Source organism: Muscardinus avellanarius (genome assembly GCF_963383645.1).
Source record: "Muscardinus avellanarius genome assembly, chromosome: 2".
Lineage (NCBI taxonomy): Eukaryota > Metazoa > Chordata > Mammalia > Rodentia > Gliridae > Muscardinus > Muscardinus avellanarius.
In genome coordinates, this window is record NC_137787.1 from 28,226,069 (window position 1) to 28,241,209 (window position 15,141).

Genomic DNA, 15,141 nt, shown 5'->3' on the forward strand with positions numbered 1-15,141 from the left:
TTTTCCTTCCCAGCTCTCACTTAGGTACAAGATCTTTTAGAGCAGAGACTGTGCCCTATACATCTTTGCAGTCACCATATGACTATATTGTAGGTGGTGACAATATGTTGATTATTGATGTGTTAAATAAAATTTAAAAATAATCAGATTTATTCAATTTCTTAATTTTTTTCTAAATGGTATCCAAATCATTTTTCTTTTCTGAGTAAATTAATTAGCTAAAGAATACTCTATACATTAAGATAGCCACTGTATCCATCTGAACTATACTGTTAATGGTATATAGTGATCTTCTTTCCAGTGGATTAGAGTGCTTCACTACACTGTGACTGACATATCAATGCCACTGAGAGCCTGTGCCTTCAGACAAAACAGGTGCTATATTCTGTGCTACACCCTACTCTCAGACAGAAAGGCTGCAGGGGTCTCAGTCCCTCTGTCACTGGTGTTCACAGAAACTACCAGAAGGACATAAGCTAACATGACCTAATACAGTGACAGTCTCCTCTCAAACACATTGGCATTTCTTACCAAGACATCATTTCCTTTCACAAGAAATTGGACATTGAATGGGCCAGAGATGGCAAAAGCCTTTGCAATCTTTCGGGTAGCATCCTTCACCTAGAGCAAAAAGACAATGGCATCATGCTAAAGAGCACAGCTTAGATTAAAAACCAACAAACAAATGTATATACCTTAATCTTAGGTTTCATTATATCTCTTTATAGAGAGCTATAACAATCATGATAATAATAATGGGCACAATAAAATACCATGTACTAAATAATCACAACAGGATAGCAAGAGAAAGAACAAATAATATGACAGGGTTATCTCTCTGCCAAATGCCCCATCTCCTGTAAATATATATGCTGGCCTTACGTTGTGGGTTAAATGAAATCCTTTCTGTCTAGTTGCTTCAGCATCAGAAACTGCAGTCCAAACTCTCTATCAATCTAATGACCTACCTGCTGAGAGGTGCAGACCCTGAAATTACACGGTACCACAAAGAGACCTGAGAGATTTCTTTTATGTTGCTTTTCTGTTGCCCTAAAGTCTACAAGGATAGACATTATGGTCAGAAGGAAATGGTGATTGCCTGCAGGGAGACCCTGCATGTCTGCATGCCACATAGAGGAATTTCTGTATCCAACCAGAGCCAGAAGGTCCCTGTGCCAACAGGGGGCACTGATTACAAGAAGCAAGGACTCCCTGCTCATTATAGTTGCAAGAGTTCAGCAACTTAATTGGGTATAAAAGGAAGTGGATTCTGTGGCACATTGAGCTCTGAGAGATTTGGGGGTGGGGGGAATCTGAGGTTTTAAAGTCATTTATCCTGACATGAGAAACTGAAGACAATTGAAATCTGGGGACATTTTCTTTAATGCTGCTGGCATTACAATTCATCCAGCTTCCTGCACATTCTAGAACAAAGTAAAAACCATTAGAATGCAGCCCAGTGTACTGACAGAGACAAGGCTGCACTGGCTCTGCAGGCAGGATCACTGGGGGAGAAAGAACAAGCCTGATTTAACATACCTGAAGACAATGGGACATCCTTACCTCCTTGAGAGTTACTTAGCTGCTGTTCCCTATGTGTACCTCTAGCCATACCTATTGAGTACTGAGGAAGAGTCCTCTCTCTTGGGAAGTTCTCTAAAGAAGTGGCTCTCATCACTTCAGAAAGTGCTTGCTGCTTTGAAGTGAGGGTAAGGGTGAAGAGAAAAAGCACAGGTCTCAGAAGGTCCTCTGCTGCTCACCTGCAGTGCCACTCCTGAGAAGCATCCCATTGCTTGCTGCTCACCTGTAGTAAGTGGCTCTCAACTATTAAAACTACTTGTGGCAGCCAATCTATCAACATGGTCCCCAGACTGGGGCAGCAGGGTCACTAGGAGGACTTGGTAAAAAATGCAAATTCAGGGACCCCACCCAGAACTGTGGAATTTGAGAAACCTGTATTTTAACAGGCTCCCTGGGTAGTATGGGTTTACACTAAAGGCTGAGAGTCACTACATTAGTTTATAACCAAAGAGGGTTATAACCAAAGAGGGTTATGTACAGGGCAGGAAAAGAAAATATCTTTAAAATCCTCAGCTGACAAAGGGCAAGAAAGTGTTCCTCATCATTAAATTTATCCAGGAGCATGGCTTCCATTGATACCTAGTTGGTTTTAACTGAGCCCCCCCCCCCCTTCTTTTGCAGTTCCCCTTTCTTTCATTTATAAATGATGACCTTTTCGACGGCTCCTTGGCTGATGGTTTGTGTGGGCAGCATTAACGTGGCATCTCCAGAGTGAACGCCTGCATCTTCAACATGTTCAGAGATAGCGTGGGAGATCACCTGGCCAAAAGATTTTTAAAAAGGGTTGTCAGACATCTGCTTTGAGGAACCTACTCCCTCGACCACTTCTTTGATTCTAACAGATGCCTCCTCACCTCTAGCATTGACCAGTTCCTTTGCTAAGGTCCTCATGGGAGCAAGAGAAAGAGCTACACACAGACTGTCTGGGATGGCCTCCCTGAACAGTGACAGACGACCTCTAGAGGCATCTGTCTAGTGGCTGATGTGAGTGGCTGAGAGCTTACTGCCCTCTTCTACTGATTAGAATGGGTATCAGTAACAAGGGAGAAAAAGGAAACTAAAGCAACTCCTATTGACTTTGAGGACAGAATTGGAAACTATTACATTTGGGAGGCACTGGAGATTATCTTTAGACACTAGAAAATAAAATAAGCCAGGTGAATAGCTAGGTAGGTAAATGATATAACTTAGGTAGCCTAGAAAGAACTGAGGGTTTGATCAAGAGATCTTTAAATTTTAGCTTGAGAAAGAAAGAACATAAGAGGAATTTTTGCTTGTCTTATTTTAGAGAAAGGAAATGAAAGCATTGTAAGAATAAATAAATTCATCTGACTAGTGTGTGACTGAGTTGGGATTTTTGAACCTTTATCTGTCAGATTCCAAAGCCCATGACCTCAATCACTTTAACCTAGATGCTAATAATATGTGTGTTTAGGAAATAATAAAGCTAAAAGTGAAGGGGAATAATGTGGTAGCTGTAAAAGACTTACATAGACCACATACATGATTTCCTTATCCGATTTATTAATGACATAGCAGAGTAACACTGAGTCTCCATCTTTCTCATATCACTGTTGCAGGCAAGGTGTTTTAGCTGCTTAGCCTTGGTTTCTAATAAGAATGGAAATACAGCCTGGCGTGGTGGCACACTCTTGTAATCCCAGCATTCGGGAGGCTGAGACCGGAGGATCATGGTTCGTGGACAGCCTCAGCCACCTAGTGAGGCCCTCTGCAACTCAGTGAGACCCAGTTTCGGAATAAAGACTAAAAAATAGGGCAGGGGGTGTAGCTCGGAGGTTGAATGCCCCTGGGTTCCATCCCTAGACCCGAATAAAAAATAGAGGGAAAAAAAAAAGAATGGAAATACAGTGGTGCTTGTCTTATGGAATGTGTTTAAGGAGAAAAGAGACTGCATATAAAATATCTGGCTTGATACTTGACACATAGTAAGGGCTCAAGTAAGTGTGTGTGCGTGTGTGTGTGCATGTGTGTGTGCGTGTGTGTGTGTGTGTGTGTGTGTGTAGTGTCTCATAAAAGGAGGCAGTTGGCCCATTGAGCTGGGGAACAATCATATTATACCTGAAGCACTCTGCCTATTTCTGATTATGATAGTTTTAAAATTATGTTAATAACCTGGAACATTTCCAAAAGAGAAAGTACAAGACGATGTGCAATGGCCCACATCCGAGAGAGGCTGAGGGCAAGCACATATCCGAGCAACCTGGAGCCAAATTAAAACAACAGACCAGCACACAGTATTTGAATAAGTGCACATGTCTATGGGACAGTCTTACATTCTCCACTTCCATAGCCATTTAATAACACTAATCTTGTTTACATCTCAATCTCTAAATATTTAAAAGGTTAAAAGAGGAGAGAGATTAAAATTTATGCTCTGAGACTCAGGATGTCAGGGATGAGTGTTCCAGAAAAGCAAAGCTTAGCTTAAGATAAAAAAAATACCTGAGATTTCAAAAGAAAAAACCCACAATACATAATCTTATAGTATTTTGTGTTCAATATCACAAAATGTTTAAAAGAAATCAGATAACCACATTCTGAAGATGTTATAAAAAAATCTTGTCCTGAGGGGCGAGAGACTGGAATAAATTATCTCTACGAGTGCTTCGAATCAAGATTATATGCTTCTGTGCTAAGTAGACACCATTATGACTAAAAACATAAGAAAACTCTCCTCTGAACTGTTAATCTGGAATGGAAGAAAAGGAAAGATTTAATGTTTTTGGTAGCATTTTGAAATCTTTGCAAAACAGAAGCTGAAGGCTAAATATTTTTTCCTTGAAGCAAATAAAATGACATAGACTCTCTAAAACACTTCCTATATTTCAAAAGAAGTCATAAATGCCTTAATAACACAACTGAAAAACTTAAGTAAACTATTCTTTGCATTTTCATTTCTCCTTGAATTTGGAAGCATTCATTGCCATATTAGTGATACCAGATGTGATATGGTAAGCTAATTTCATGTTATTATTTTATCTACTTTTCTCTGTTTTGTTTTGCCTCTATTAATTCAATAAAAATGAGGGGAGTAAGGGTGGGAAATCAAGAGAGAAGAAAACCAGGGATTCAATTAGAAACTTCAGAAAGAAAAGTATTGGATGTTTTTCATAATAGTCATTGAAACATAAAAGGAAAGCTGCAGACAAAAGAAAATGAGAGAGAAAATCCATTCAAAAAGAATGATGAGTACGGGATGATAATTAATTTTGAATATCATCAAAGAGAAATTCTAACAGTACGAAACACAGGAAATATGATATTCAGAACACATCAACTGGATTGTCATTGAATTTGATTTTTTTTTTTACTGAGCAGCTTCTCCACTATTATCAAAGACCAGTTTTGTAGAAACCCTGAATTATGACCTGAGAATATTTCAGGATTTATAAGGAAAAAAAAATGGTGGGAAAGCAGGGACAGGGGAGATGGGGACGAAGCACTTACCCTTCCATCTTTGGCAACAGCATCCATTTCTACTTCCCGAGCCCCTTCAATAAATTTGGTCAGCACTACTGGGTGTTCCTAAGAACACAGAAACAGAGAAGAGCAGAACCTTTAGCTGAAATGATGTGGATAATGTAAAATAAGTCTTGTATGTTAAGTAAATACCAGGGCAAGATCTGCAGAAAACATATGACTAAACACACTGCATAAACTCATTAGGCAGTCTGATTTGTAAGAATAAGGTCAGTCTCTGCTTAGAGTGAGAACGAGGGTCTTTCTGCATCTTTGAATACTCAGAAAACTGAGCATGGGTTCTGAACTCTCAAATATTGGTTTCTAGGCTAGTTAAAGAAAAGAGTGGGATAAGGGGGAAATCATATGTGGCTTCCTTCTCTGCTTTGAGAATCATGAATATTTCTCTGCTTTATTTACAATTATATAATTACCACTTTAGGTTCATTCTTTCTTCCAACCCTTACTTTTTTCCCCCAAGAAACTTCCTCAGTCATTTTTCTATATGACAACTGTGAAGGAGCTCAGAAGGAAAGAGCACTTAGTTTTGGTTTTATTGGATCAAAGATGAAATCCTTTGCCTGAAGTTGATATGCTTTATCCTACTGTTAAGAGTACGACATTGCCAAAGGTAAAACCGAAGGAAGTTCCCTTTACTGACATTAACACACGCATCCTTTCTTGGTTGCTTCAATCAGCTTATGAAAGTTCACGTTCTTCCTGCACTCGTTTTCTGCAGGCCAGATTTGAGAGGCTGCCCACATCCTGAGTACCATTCACTTTTTCTATGAAAGAGGTGGGTTGGTGACCTGCCAATGTCCAGCAACCTGGACCACTTGTCTCTTTCTTAGCAGGCCCTGCATTTATGTGTCTGTATGCCTCTCTTCTCCTTGTCTCCTCTACCTTTTCTCCTCAGCTTCATCTTTCAAATCTCAACTCACCCCTCAAGGTCTAGCTTACACATCACCACTTCCCTGCCACCTTCTCTGAAGGTTTTGCTTTCCTCTGAACACAAATCCCTTCTGGCCACTATCATGAGGTGCATCATCTGGTGGATGCATTAAATTTAACGTATCTTATCTCACTGAGTAGAACATTTTAAGTAAAATTAAATTTTATGGGAAAAATGAGATAAAGTTTTATGCCATGAATAAGCTTCTTCCTTCTTAAGATTATTATTGAGGTAAATCCTTGCTTCTCTTTGGAAGCCCAATGGACAGGCAAGTGTTTATTAACAAAAAAAAAACTATTTTTTTCTCCATGCCTGTTCCTTCTTTTAAAAATATTGGGTGTTTCCAATAGCATGTTTATTAGATCTTTGAGGGTTTTTTTCTTCTATATAATAATGATAATAGCATAACTTAAAAAAAGAAAATTTACTAGCTATCTTGTCAGTCAAGTTCTCTAGCCAAGACTGAGATGCAAACTTTTATTCAAGTGATTTATTGAGAGAGTTAGAAAGCAAGATGGGGCACCAGGAAAAAAGTCACATGTTTATGGCTACGTGTTTGTGGCATACCACCTTCCCAGTTACCCCACAGAGAGCTCTGGACAGGAATTACACCATAGAATTGAGTCCCATTCTAAAGCAAAGGTCAGCCACTGTCTAGGGTTTTTAGAGTGGACATGTGGTAAGAGATCGTGCTTCCTGGTTGATAGGGCTCCAATTTGACAACAGTTTTCCAGAAAAGAGTGCAGTTGGGAAGTATTATAAGTTGTTACAGCAATTGGGGGACAGGTGACCCCCAGTTAAGGGGTCGGAGGGACAATAACAATATACAATCCTGGCCAACTCAATGGATTCATGAAAGATTTCCATGTTGAAGAATAATCTTAATTAATTCCAGCGACATTACAAATTGCTGGTTTTCTTAAAACGCTCTCTTCTCTTGATATCTGCAAACGACAGTTTCATGCTTCTTTCTTGGGGTCCTTCATAGTTCTTTCTTTTCTTCTCAACCCTAAATTGCTGTTATTTCCCAGTATCTGTCTTAGCTGTTCATTCTTTCTATGTTCCCTTCTTCAGTAATTGCTTCAACCCCCAAAGCTTTGATTTAAAAAGCTCTTGATTATTTCAAAATCTATACTCCTATCTCTATTTTTAGTCATGATCTCAATCCTCAGTTCTAAATCTATATAACCCTCTGCCTTCAAATCATCATTTGGATTCCTCATGGGTAGCTCATATTCAAAAGGTCAAAAATTGAATATATTATTTCCTCCTCTGAAACCTTCTCCCTCTCCAGTGTTCCCTACATCAGTAAGTGCCACTACTATACATCCAGTTGTCCAAGACAGAAACATAGGAGTCATTCTTCATCCCCTTTCACTCTCAACCTCCATCGACTCACTAATTCCCTTGAATACACATCTTAAAATGTTTCTCCATCTTCTTCATTAAGGCACTGTTATCTATCTCTACCCTGAGCCACAGCAACAGCCCACTATCCTCTTTCCAAGCATTCAGTTTTGCTTGTAATTAACCTTCTTTGCCCTATAGCAGACAGTTAAGAATAACAGTACCAGATTTGCTATCCTAGCCATATAATGGTTTCTTTATTAATTCCTAAAAAGAATATGCTCGTTCTCACCTTCAGTCCTCTAAACATGCTTTTCTTTCTACTTATACCTACAATATAAAGCCTGTAGACAACTAACTCTGAATCAACCATCAGACATAATTTAAAAATTTCTTCCTCAGGAACTAGACATGAAGACTTTTACACTTTCTCTCTATATCCCATATTTTACCTATTGCAATAATTACTTAATTATAATTATTAGATATTTTGATGCCCCTAGCAAACAAAGTCCTCTGAGAGATAAGAGACCATATTTATCCTTACATGTGTTTGTTCTTTGATAATGCCAATATATAGGAACTAATATGTATGAATAAGTACATAAGTAGAAGATGGTTGATAAGGGCTGGTTTTACTCTACATATATTGAACTAATCATCCAAGATTCTGCTGTAATTTGAGACAGAGACTTGAACTAGGAAAATATTTAATCAAGACATTTCTGTTAAAAAAAAAACTTTGGTCCTAGGTGGGTCTTATCCATATGATAACTGAAAAGTAAATATTTTTTTCAAATTTTCTATTAAGTAGAAGTCCTAAAAGGTCCAGTGTTCCAGGTAGAAAAAAAGGAAACGCTTATTCATCACTCACACCAGCTAGGTATAGTTACTGGACTCTCAAAAGGGCCCACTGCAGGATTCCTGGCAAGGAATGATATAAGAAGACAGTTTATATCTCATAGTAATGAAGAGCAGCCCATTGAAGAGATTGCCTTCTCTATTATATGACTTTCATACAAATATGAATGAATTCTGAACCACTGTTGGTTCCTTTCCTTATACTCTTTGCCTCTTCTTTGGGTCTTCATGACCCAAACAACATTGGCGAATAACTAGTCTACAGGAGAGGGATCAAGCTTTTTGTGTGCAGGAACAACCTATTCTCTTTATTCCCCTTTGAAATGCCTCTGATTTCACTCTTCAGCTCCCTCCAAATTCTACTTACTAACATCATACTCTTCCTTTTTTTTTTAATTACCCCAACTAGCTTTTGAAAGGTTTTAAAAGGAAAACATTACTTTTATCCTCAACAGTACAAGGTCTGCAAATCAATAACCCCACTGGGCAAATCTTAAATAGATCATGCTGAGGTAATGCCAATGGAAAAAGGAAAGGCTGGGGGTAGTGAAGGAAGGTGGTTGAATCACCACGAAATTATAAACATTTTTATCAACTCACAAGAAAATGTGCTGAGAAAAATCAATAGGTGAGTGAGAGGACTTACTAGTAAAGTTGTATGACTGACTAAGGCAAAGTGCCCAAGTGTGAGAATTAAAACTCAAGAAAGCCTTTGCTGGTTAATGGTAAGCACATGAAAAGGACAGGATGCTTTCCAGGATCCAGCAATGGTGCTTATCCTTTTAGACTCCTGGTGTCTAAAAATGTTCTGATCATTATGCACAGCTCTTCTTATTCCAATAACCATACAATTTAGCTATCAGTTAATACTTCTGAGTTTTCTCAATCTCACATGTAAGAGACCAGTAGGTATAAAGAGAGAAAAATGAAAAATCATCTCAACCACATTTTTTAAAAGAAAAACAGCATATAAAATAAGGTAGTAGAGCCAGGCGTGGTGGTGCATGCTTGTAATCCCAGCATTCGGGAGGCTGAGACCGAGGATCGCGTTTTGCAGGCAGCCTCAGCTACTTAGGCCCTCTGCAACTCAGCGAGACTGGTTTCAAAATAAAGAGTAAAAAATAGGGCAGGGGGTGTAGCTCAGAGGTGGAATGCCCCTGGGTTCCATCCCCAGATCCACAATAAATAAATAAATAAATAAATAAGGTAGTAATTAGCAGCAGAGGTAAAAGTCTCCAGGAGGAAACTGTACACTACCTGAGAGACTCTCGTGGCCTCCTCCAGGAATCTTTTCATCTCATCCTCAGAGAATACTACATTCATAGCAGATCCACTGAAAAAAGAGAGTAGGGGATAGATTAGTTTCTTTTTTTCTTCTTATCACTCTAGAAGTAAAACATGCTAGACTTGATTCATTCTCAGAAGTGTTCCAGTGTAGACTAAATAACAAGGAACCTTTTTTGAAATTGAGAATTTACTCTATTTAATCACCAGGACAATGAACCAAAGTAAAAAACATCACCAGAGTTGGGGACTGACCCAAAGAGAATCCAGGTGACTCTAGAAATTATACTCTCCCAAGGTTTTCTTGTTCTAATTTACTGTTTTAATGCTTTGCTGGCTGAAGGTAATTCTTAAACCTTAAACAGGGTTAAGTCCATTCTCTAACACTGTGTTATGGTTTGGATCTGAAATTTCTCCCCCAAATCTCATGTGCTAAAAGCCTTGTCCCCAGCCAGGTAGAGTGGTGGGCAGGACTGGAAAAGGTGGGCATTGAAGGTGTGGCTTTGAAAACTCTCTCAGTCCCTTTCTCCCCCCCACCCCGTCTTTCTCTCTCTTTTCTCTACCAGGCTGCCATGAGCTGAGCAACTTTCCTCCTCCACACCCTGTCAGACCCTGTTATTTCTGCCTTGGAACCAGCTGAATATAGACTGAATCTGTGAACCTATGAGTTAAATATTTTCTCTTCTTGAGGTGTTTGGCTATTTTGGTCACAATGACACAAAGTTGATTAACATACCCTGTTCCTTTATAGTTCATTACTAAAAGCTGATTTTAACCTGTTGGTACACTGTAAATTCAGGTCATACTATTACCTCTATTACAAGAGAATCAATTTTTAATAGCATTTGCAAATAAAATGTTCAGAATCTGACTAAAACTTATTCAACTGTGTCCTTCCTTATAAACCCTTAATGCTACCTGAAATAAATTTATGTAACTAAATTAAAGTAATAATTATTATTATCAAAATTTTTGTCATAATTTTACATAAATACTTTTTGACATTTTCAAAATGGGAAAGTAGAGGAGTAAAGGAGAAACAGTAAGAGGCACTGAAGAATAAAAGACAAATAACTTTCTACTTCCTTTTAAAAAGTAGTATTTTCTTTGCCTTTTCTGCTCTATCATAAATTTTTGCATTAAAAACCTTCATCTGCTCATGAGGAGACTAGAGAAATAACGCTGATAATTTAAAGTATATGAACCTTGAATGAAGGGATGGATTGTAAAGTGGGAAAAGAAATGCAATAGTCAACACTGTTTCTTCCAATTCTTCCTTAGATGTCTGATTGTTGTTTAAATTAATTTACATTAATTCCTCAAAGTAGTAGTAGTATTGGACTGGTTTACTCAAAATGTCGCATCAGTAAAAAGGAAAGTTTTCCACCTCATTTGAAATTTTTCATTATTTTAAAGGATCCCATCTCAAATTCCATTTACACTTTCAAATTGTGCACAGAAAATTGTGTTTTTCTTATTATCCCCTGTTCAGTGAAGTGGTTCTTTACATGTGGTAACATCTGAGGAGAGTTAAGTGATAATTCACAACTTCTCCTTTGATGATAGAACTTAGTTTCAAAGTATAATATAAAAGATCCTCACTGTTCGTGTTCCTCACCATTATATTTCATCATTTAAAAAATTTGATCTCAAAAACTCAAATTTCAAAACAAAGTCGCTATCAGAAGGTGCTGACAATAGTCAAAGAGAAGCTGTCACTTCTGGGAATCAGAAAAAAAAGATGCTGGTAAGAAATTCCTAATTTCTGTATTATTTGTCCTGTTCTCTTCTATAAAATCACCCTGCTCAGTTACTCTCACTCAGTTTTAAGATGCCTTAAGCCGCGCTTCTAGGTGTGGACCTATAGCCTCTCCCTGTTGCCACTCACAGAAGAAAAAGCATTAAATCAAAGACCCACACGTTGGTTCTAAAACTGGCTGTTGCAGTTTAGAGAATGTGGATGGATTCACAAATGACTTCACATCGAAGTCTGGTGCTATGAGCATTTAGCACACAATTCTGTATCACCCAATGTTTGAATCACTGCTTCAGAAAACAATATATTACCTCAACACATAGGATGGTCTCAGCAAGCAGGGGTAGCCCACAGAGTCTGCAAATTCCAGGGCTTCATTCTAATTAATAGAAATAACAACAAAAAATGTGTGAATAGTTTAAAATTTTCAATAAAAATGCAGACTGGTACAGTTAGATCAAGGGAGGACCTAACTCTCTTTATTCTTTCTCTCAAAAGATTCCATTAAAATGTAAATTTGACATTGAAATACATAAATTTCCTAGTTTCTAATTCTAAATATCAAATCTAGTTCAAAAATAGTTTGAACTTCTTTTCATTGTCTGAATCTTAATGAGAATACTGCTATCTATTTATAATCAACATTTAAGTGCAATCATGGAAATACAACAGCTTTACAGTAAATTCACCATGCATAGTGTGAATGCTGTCTGCCCTCTAGTTAATATCTCCAGTAGTTAATATACAGGTTATGACTCTTAACAAAAAATAAATAAATAAAACGAGACACTTGTTTCTCTCCTTACCAAAGTATTAACAGCTTTCCATGGTGCCTGAGCCACCTTCAGCTCATCCAGGACAGCAGAGAAGATGGAGCGGTCCTCAGCCCTGTCAATCTGCAGAGGACTGGTGCCCATGATCTTGACACCATTCTTGTACAGAGGGACTGCTAGATTGTTTGGAATCTGGCCCCCGACTGATATGATACAGCCACCACAAGCCTGGAAAAGACATCCAGAGTGTCAACCACTGGAGAAGCCAAAAGACAACTGTGCTACTACTGCTGCCATTTCCTTACTGAATGCTTAATCTGATGATGATGTATTCATCCCTCTTATCAAAGAAAGATAATAAATTATGCCATAGAGAGATAAATAAACTTCATTTTGACTTTCCAAGGTATGACATCCTAAAGTCTATGCAAGACTTCCAGGAAACCACATGTGAATATCTCTTGTGACATTTGCATGTGTGACAACTGGAAAAGAAAATCAAGTTGATGGATTTGTACTCCCTACTATAATCAATTACTTCCCTGACTGCTATTGTAATTTCCTAAATGGATACCAAATTTCTCCTTTCAACATTTCTCCTGGGCCTGTCCACCTCAATACTTTACATTCAAATTAAGCATCCTATAAGACTGCTTAACCAAGTTATTCCTGTACTCAGAGTTCCCCAAAGGTTCCTATTGCCTAAAGAATAAAGTATAAATCATTTAAAGTCTTTCTAGTCTTATTTATCAGCACCCCTCTCAGCCCCAAAGAGACTCCTCTATGTATTTTCCTCAACTATTTACATTCCCACCAGCAAATTCTTTGTACCATGAAAATTTCTTTGGCTATTGTTTCTTTCTCCTTCTCTTGTTTAAATAACCTTGTCTCTAACCACTTCTAAGCTAATGTCAAGTCCATATCCCACTCTCCTTTCCAATGATCTAAGCCACTATATCCTCTCCTTTGCTGTCAACTTCATATCCATCCCTAGTACCCAGCCACTGATCTTAGTTCCTATTTCCTTTATAAGCGGTGCCTGGATCCAAGGTTCCCTTACTTAAAACCAAGACTTCCATTAGCAGTCTAAATTCAAGATAAACAGTGTGTCTATATTAGCTCACCAAATCTCAGTGTCACTCAAGACTGGTGTTGGAGTAGTGAGCTTTAGCCAGTGTGATGGTGGGGAATTGGAATTGCAGTAAGAAGTCCCTTCCCATCTAGGCTCCCTCTGCACCCTCCTGCTCACCCTGAGGTTCAGTCATCTTGTCTATAAAGCTGGGATAATAATATCTGCCTCCTCACAAGACTGCTAAGTAAATAAAATAAGACAGTAAACATTCAAAGTCCTATGCACACTGTAAATTAATATATAAATATGATTATTAATATAAAAGCTGACATCTAATTGCCCAAGGAACATGGCACAATTTATATTTGTCCAAATGACCTAGTAATGAATATTAGTAGATTTGTTGAAGTGTGATAGATATGTGCTAAGTATATTTTATCATACTTGAAATAGTTCTAACATGTTCTTTAAGGAATGAAGCTAATTTCTCGCTGCTGAGAGCAATTACAGTACTGCCTAAACAAACACCCTGAAACTCAATGCTTAAAGGCATTGTAAACAGTACCGAAAATAGTAATCCACCATTCTGCATACTTATACATGTACTTAAACTACTATCATTTTTAAAATGTTCAATATACAGTTTTGCAAAACCTTTAAAAAGAATTATCCTCTTTACTATAGTAATGTCTTTTTCTTATTATCCTTGGTTTATTAAATAGCAGTGTTTTAAGGTTTTAGAGACTTAAAATCAAATTCTTTAAATCTCTTATGAGAAACACTTCAAAATCATTTTTAAAAATTAAGGGAGAAGTAGTAAAAGTTGGGGTCACTCGGACTAAATACAAGGTTAAAGTTGAATATAAAGGTCTTCATTAATATTTTTCAATTATTTCCAAAATTGGAAAATTTCAATTTTCAATATTTTTCAAGCTCTATGAATGTGATTTGTATCTTCCTAAACTTTAGTAACTTTCAACACAAGGAAATAATAGCTGCCACTGTTTATTGAGGGCTTTGCTACATATTCTGGATTTTCTATTTTCACCTTCACAATATCCTGGGGAGGTGATTATTACTGACCCATTTTATAGCTAAAAAACTGAGGTTTAATGAGGTGCAAATACTTGTCCATGTTGCTTATCTAGAAAATATAGAACTGTTTGTGAAATCAGTTCAATTCTATGCAATAAAAAGCAGTTATGCCTAAAGCAGTCCACCAAATATCTGACTGTCTACTTTCTGGCTGTTTTCAGAGGTGGCTAATGCTAGAGAATAAGGTAACTATTTCTAAAACATTCTTTTTGAAAAGTGAGACATAGCAAAACTCAATGCAAAACCGAATCATCATGGTTGACCTCCAAATAAATATAGATCATCAGAGGAAGATAAATCAAGTCTACAGAAATGTTATAAAGTAAAAACTTGATGGTATAGCACGATGTTTGCCCATAGAGCAAAAAGAATTAACTATGAGAACATGTTTCTTGAATGAAATCAATATAAGTCAGTTTCAGGGAAGAATTGAATCTTAAATTGCCCCTCCCTCCAAGCACAGGACACACAGGGACCTGATACCCCTCACAGGTAAGTCATCATCATTATAATCACTTATGCCTAAATAGTTCTAAGTGACCTGCTGAAATAAAATGCTCTGAACAACTGTTCCATAAATCTATAAAATATTTGGGCCTAAAATAATTCACTAGTTTCCCAACATTCGATTGATCTTAGCTAGATTTACTTTTATGGTTTTGTCTGGGGGAATTTTTTTGGTTGTTGTTGTTTTGCTTTGGTGGTGATGGTGGTGCTGGTGCTGGAAATAGAGATGAAACCCACAGTCTCAAACATGTCAGGCAATCTATTACTTAGCTGTAGCCCCATCCTTTGTATTTTTTTTTTTTACTCATTTTAGTTTCCTATTTTTAAACCTGATTCTACTGAGTTAAGGTTATACAAGAATACTGAAACAACATTCCAATGGCAATCATACCAGAAATTTATTTTATTTTATTTTATTTTATTTTATTTTATT

The 15,141-nt window shown here is 37.4% G+C and overlaps 1 protein-coding gene across 1 annotated transcript in view; it reads right to left on the reverse strand.

The window, feature by feature from the left end:
• The window catches only part of CPS1 (carbamoyl-phosphate synthase 1), a gene marked incomplete at both ends in the record, with an annotated part of 122,675 nt that overhangs the window by 16,803 nt on the left and 90,731 nt on the right, over positions 1-15,141 (reverse strand). The window contains 6 exons of the mRNA XM_080689150.1: positions 532-621; positions 2,233-2,340; positions 5,050-5,127; positions 9,479-9,554; positions 11,573-11,640; positions 12,068-12,262. Coding sequence (XP_080545276.1) covers positions 532-621; positions 2,233-2,340; positions 5,050-5,127; positions 9,479-9,554; positions 11,573-11,640; positions 12,068-12,262 — 615 coding nt within the window. The remainder of the gene's footprint in view (positions 1-531; positions 622-2,232; positions 2,341-5,049; positions 5,128-9,478; positions 9,555-11,572; positions 11,641-12,067; positions 12,263-15,141) is intronic.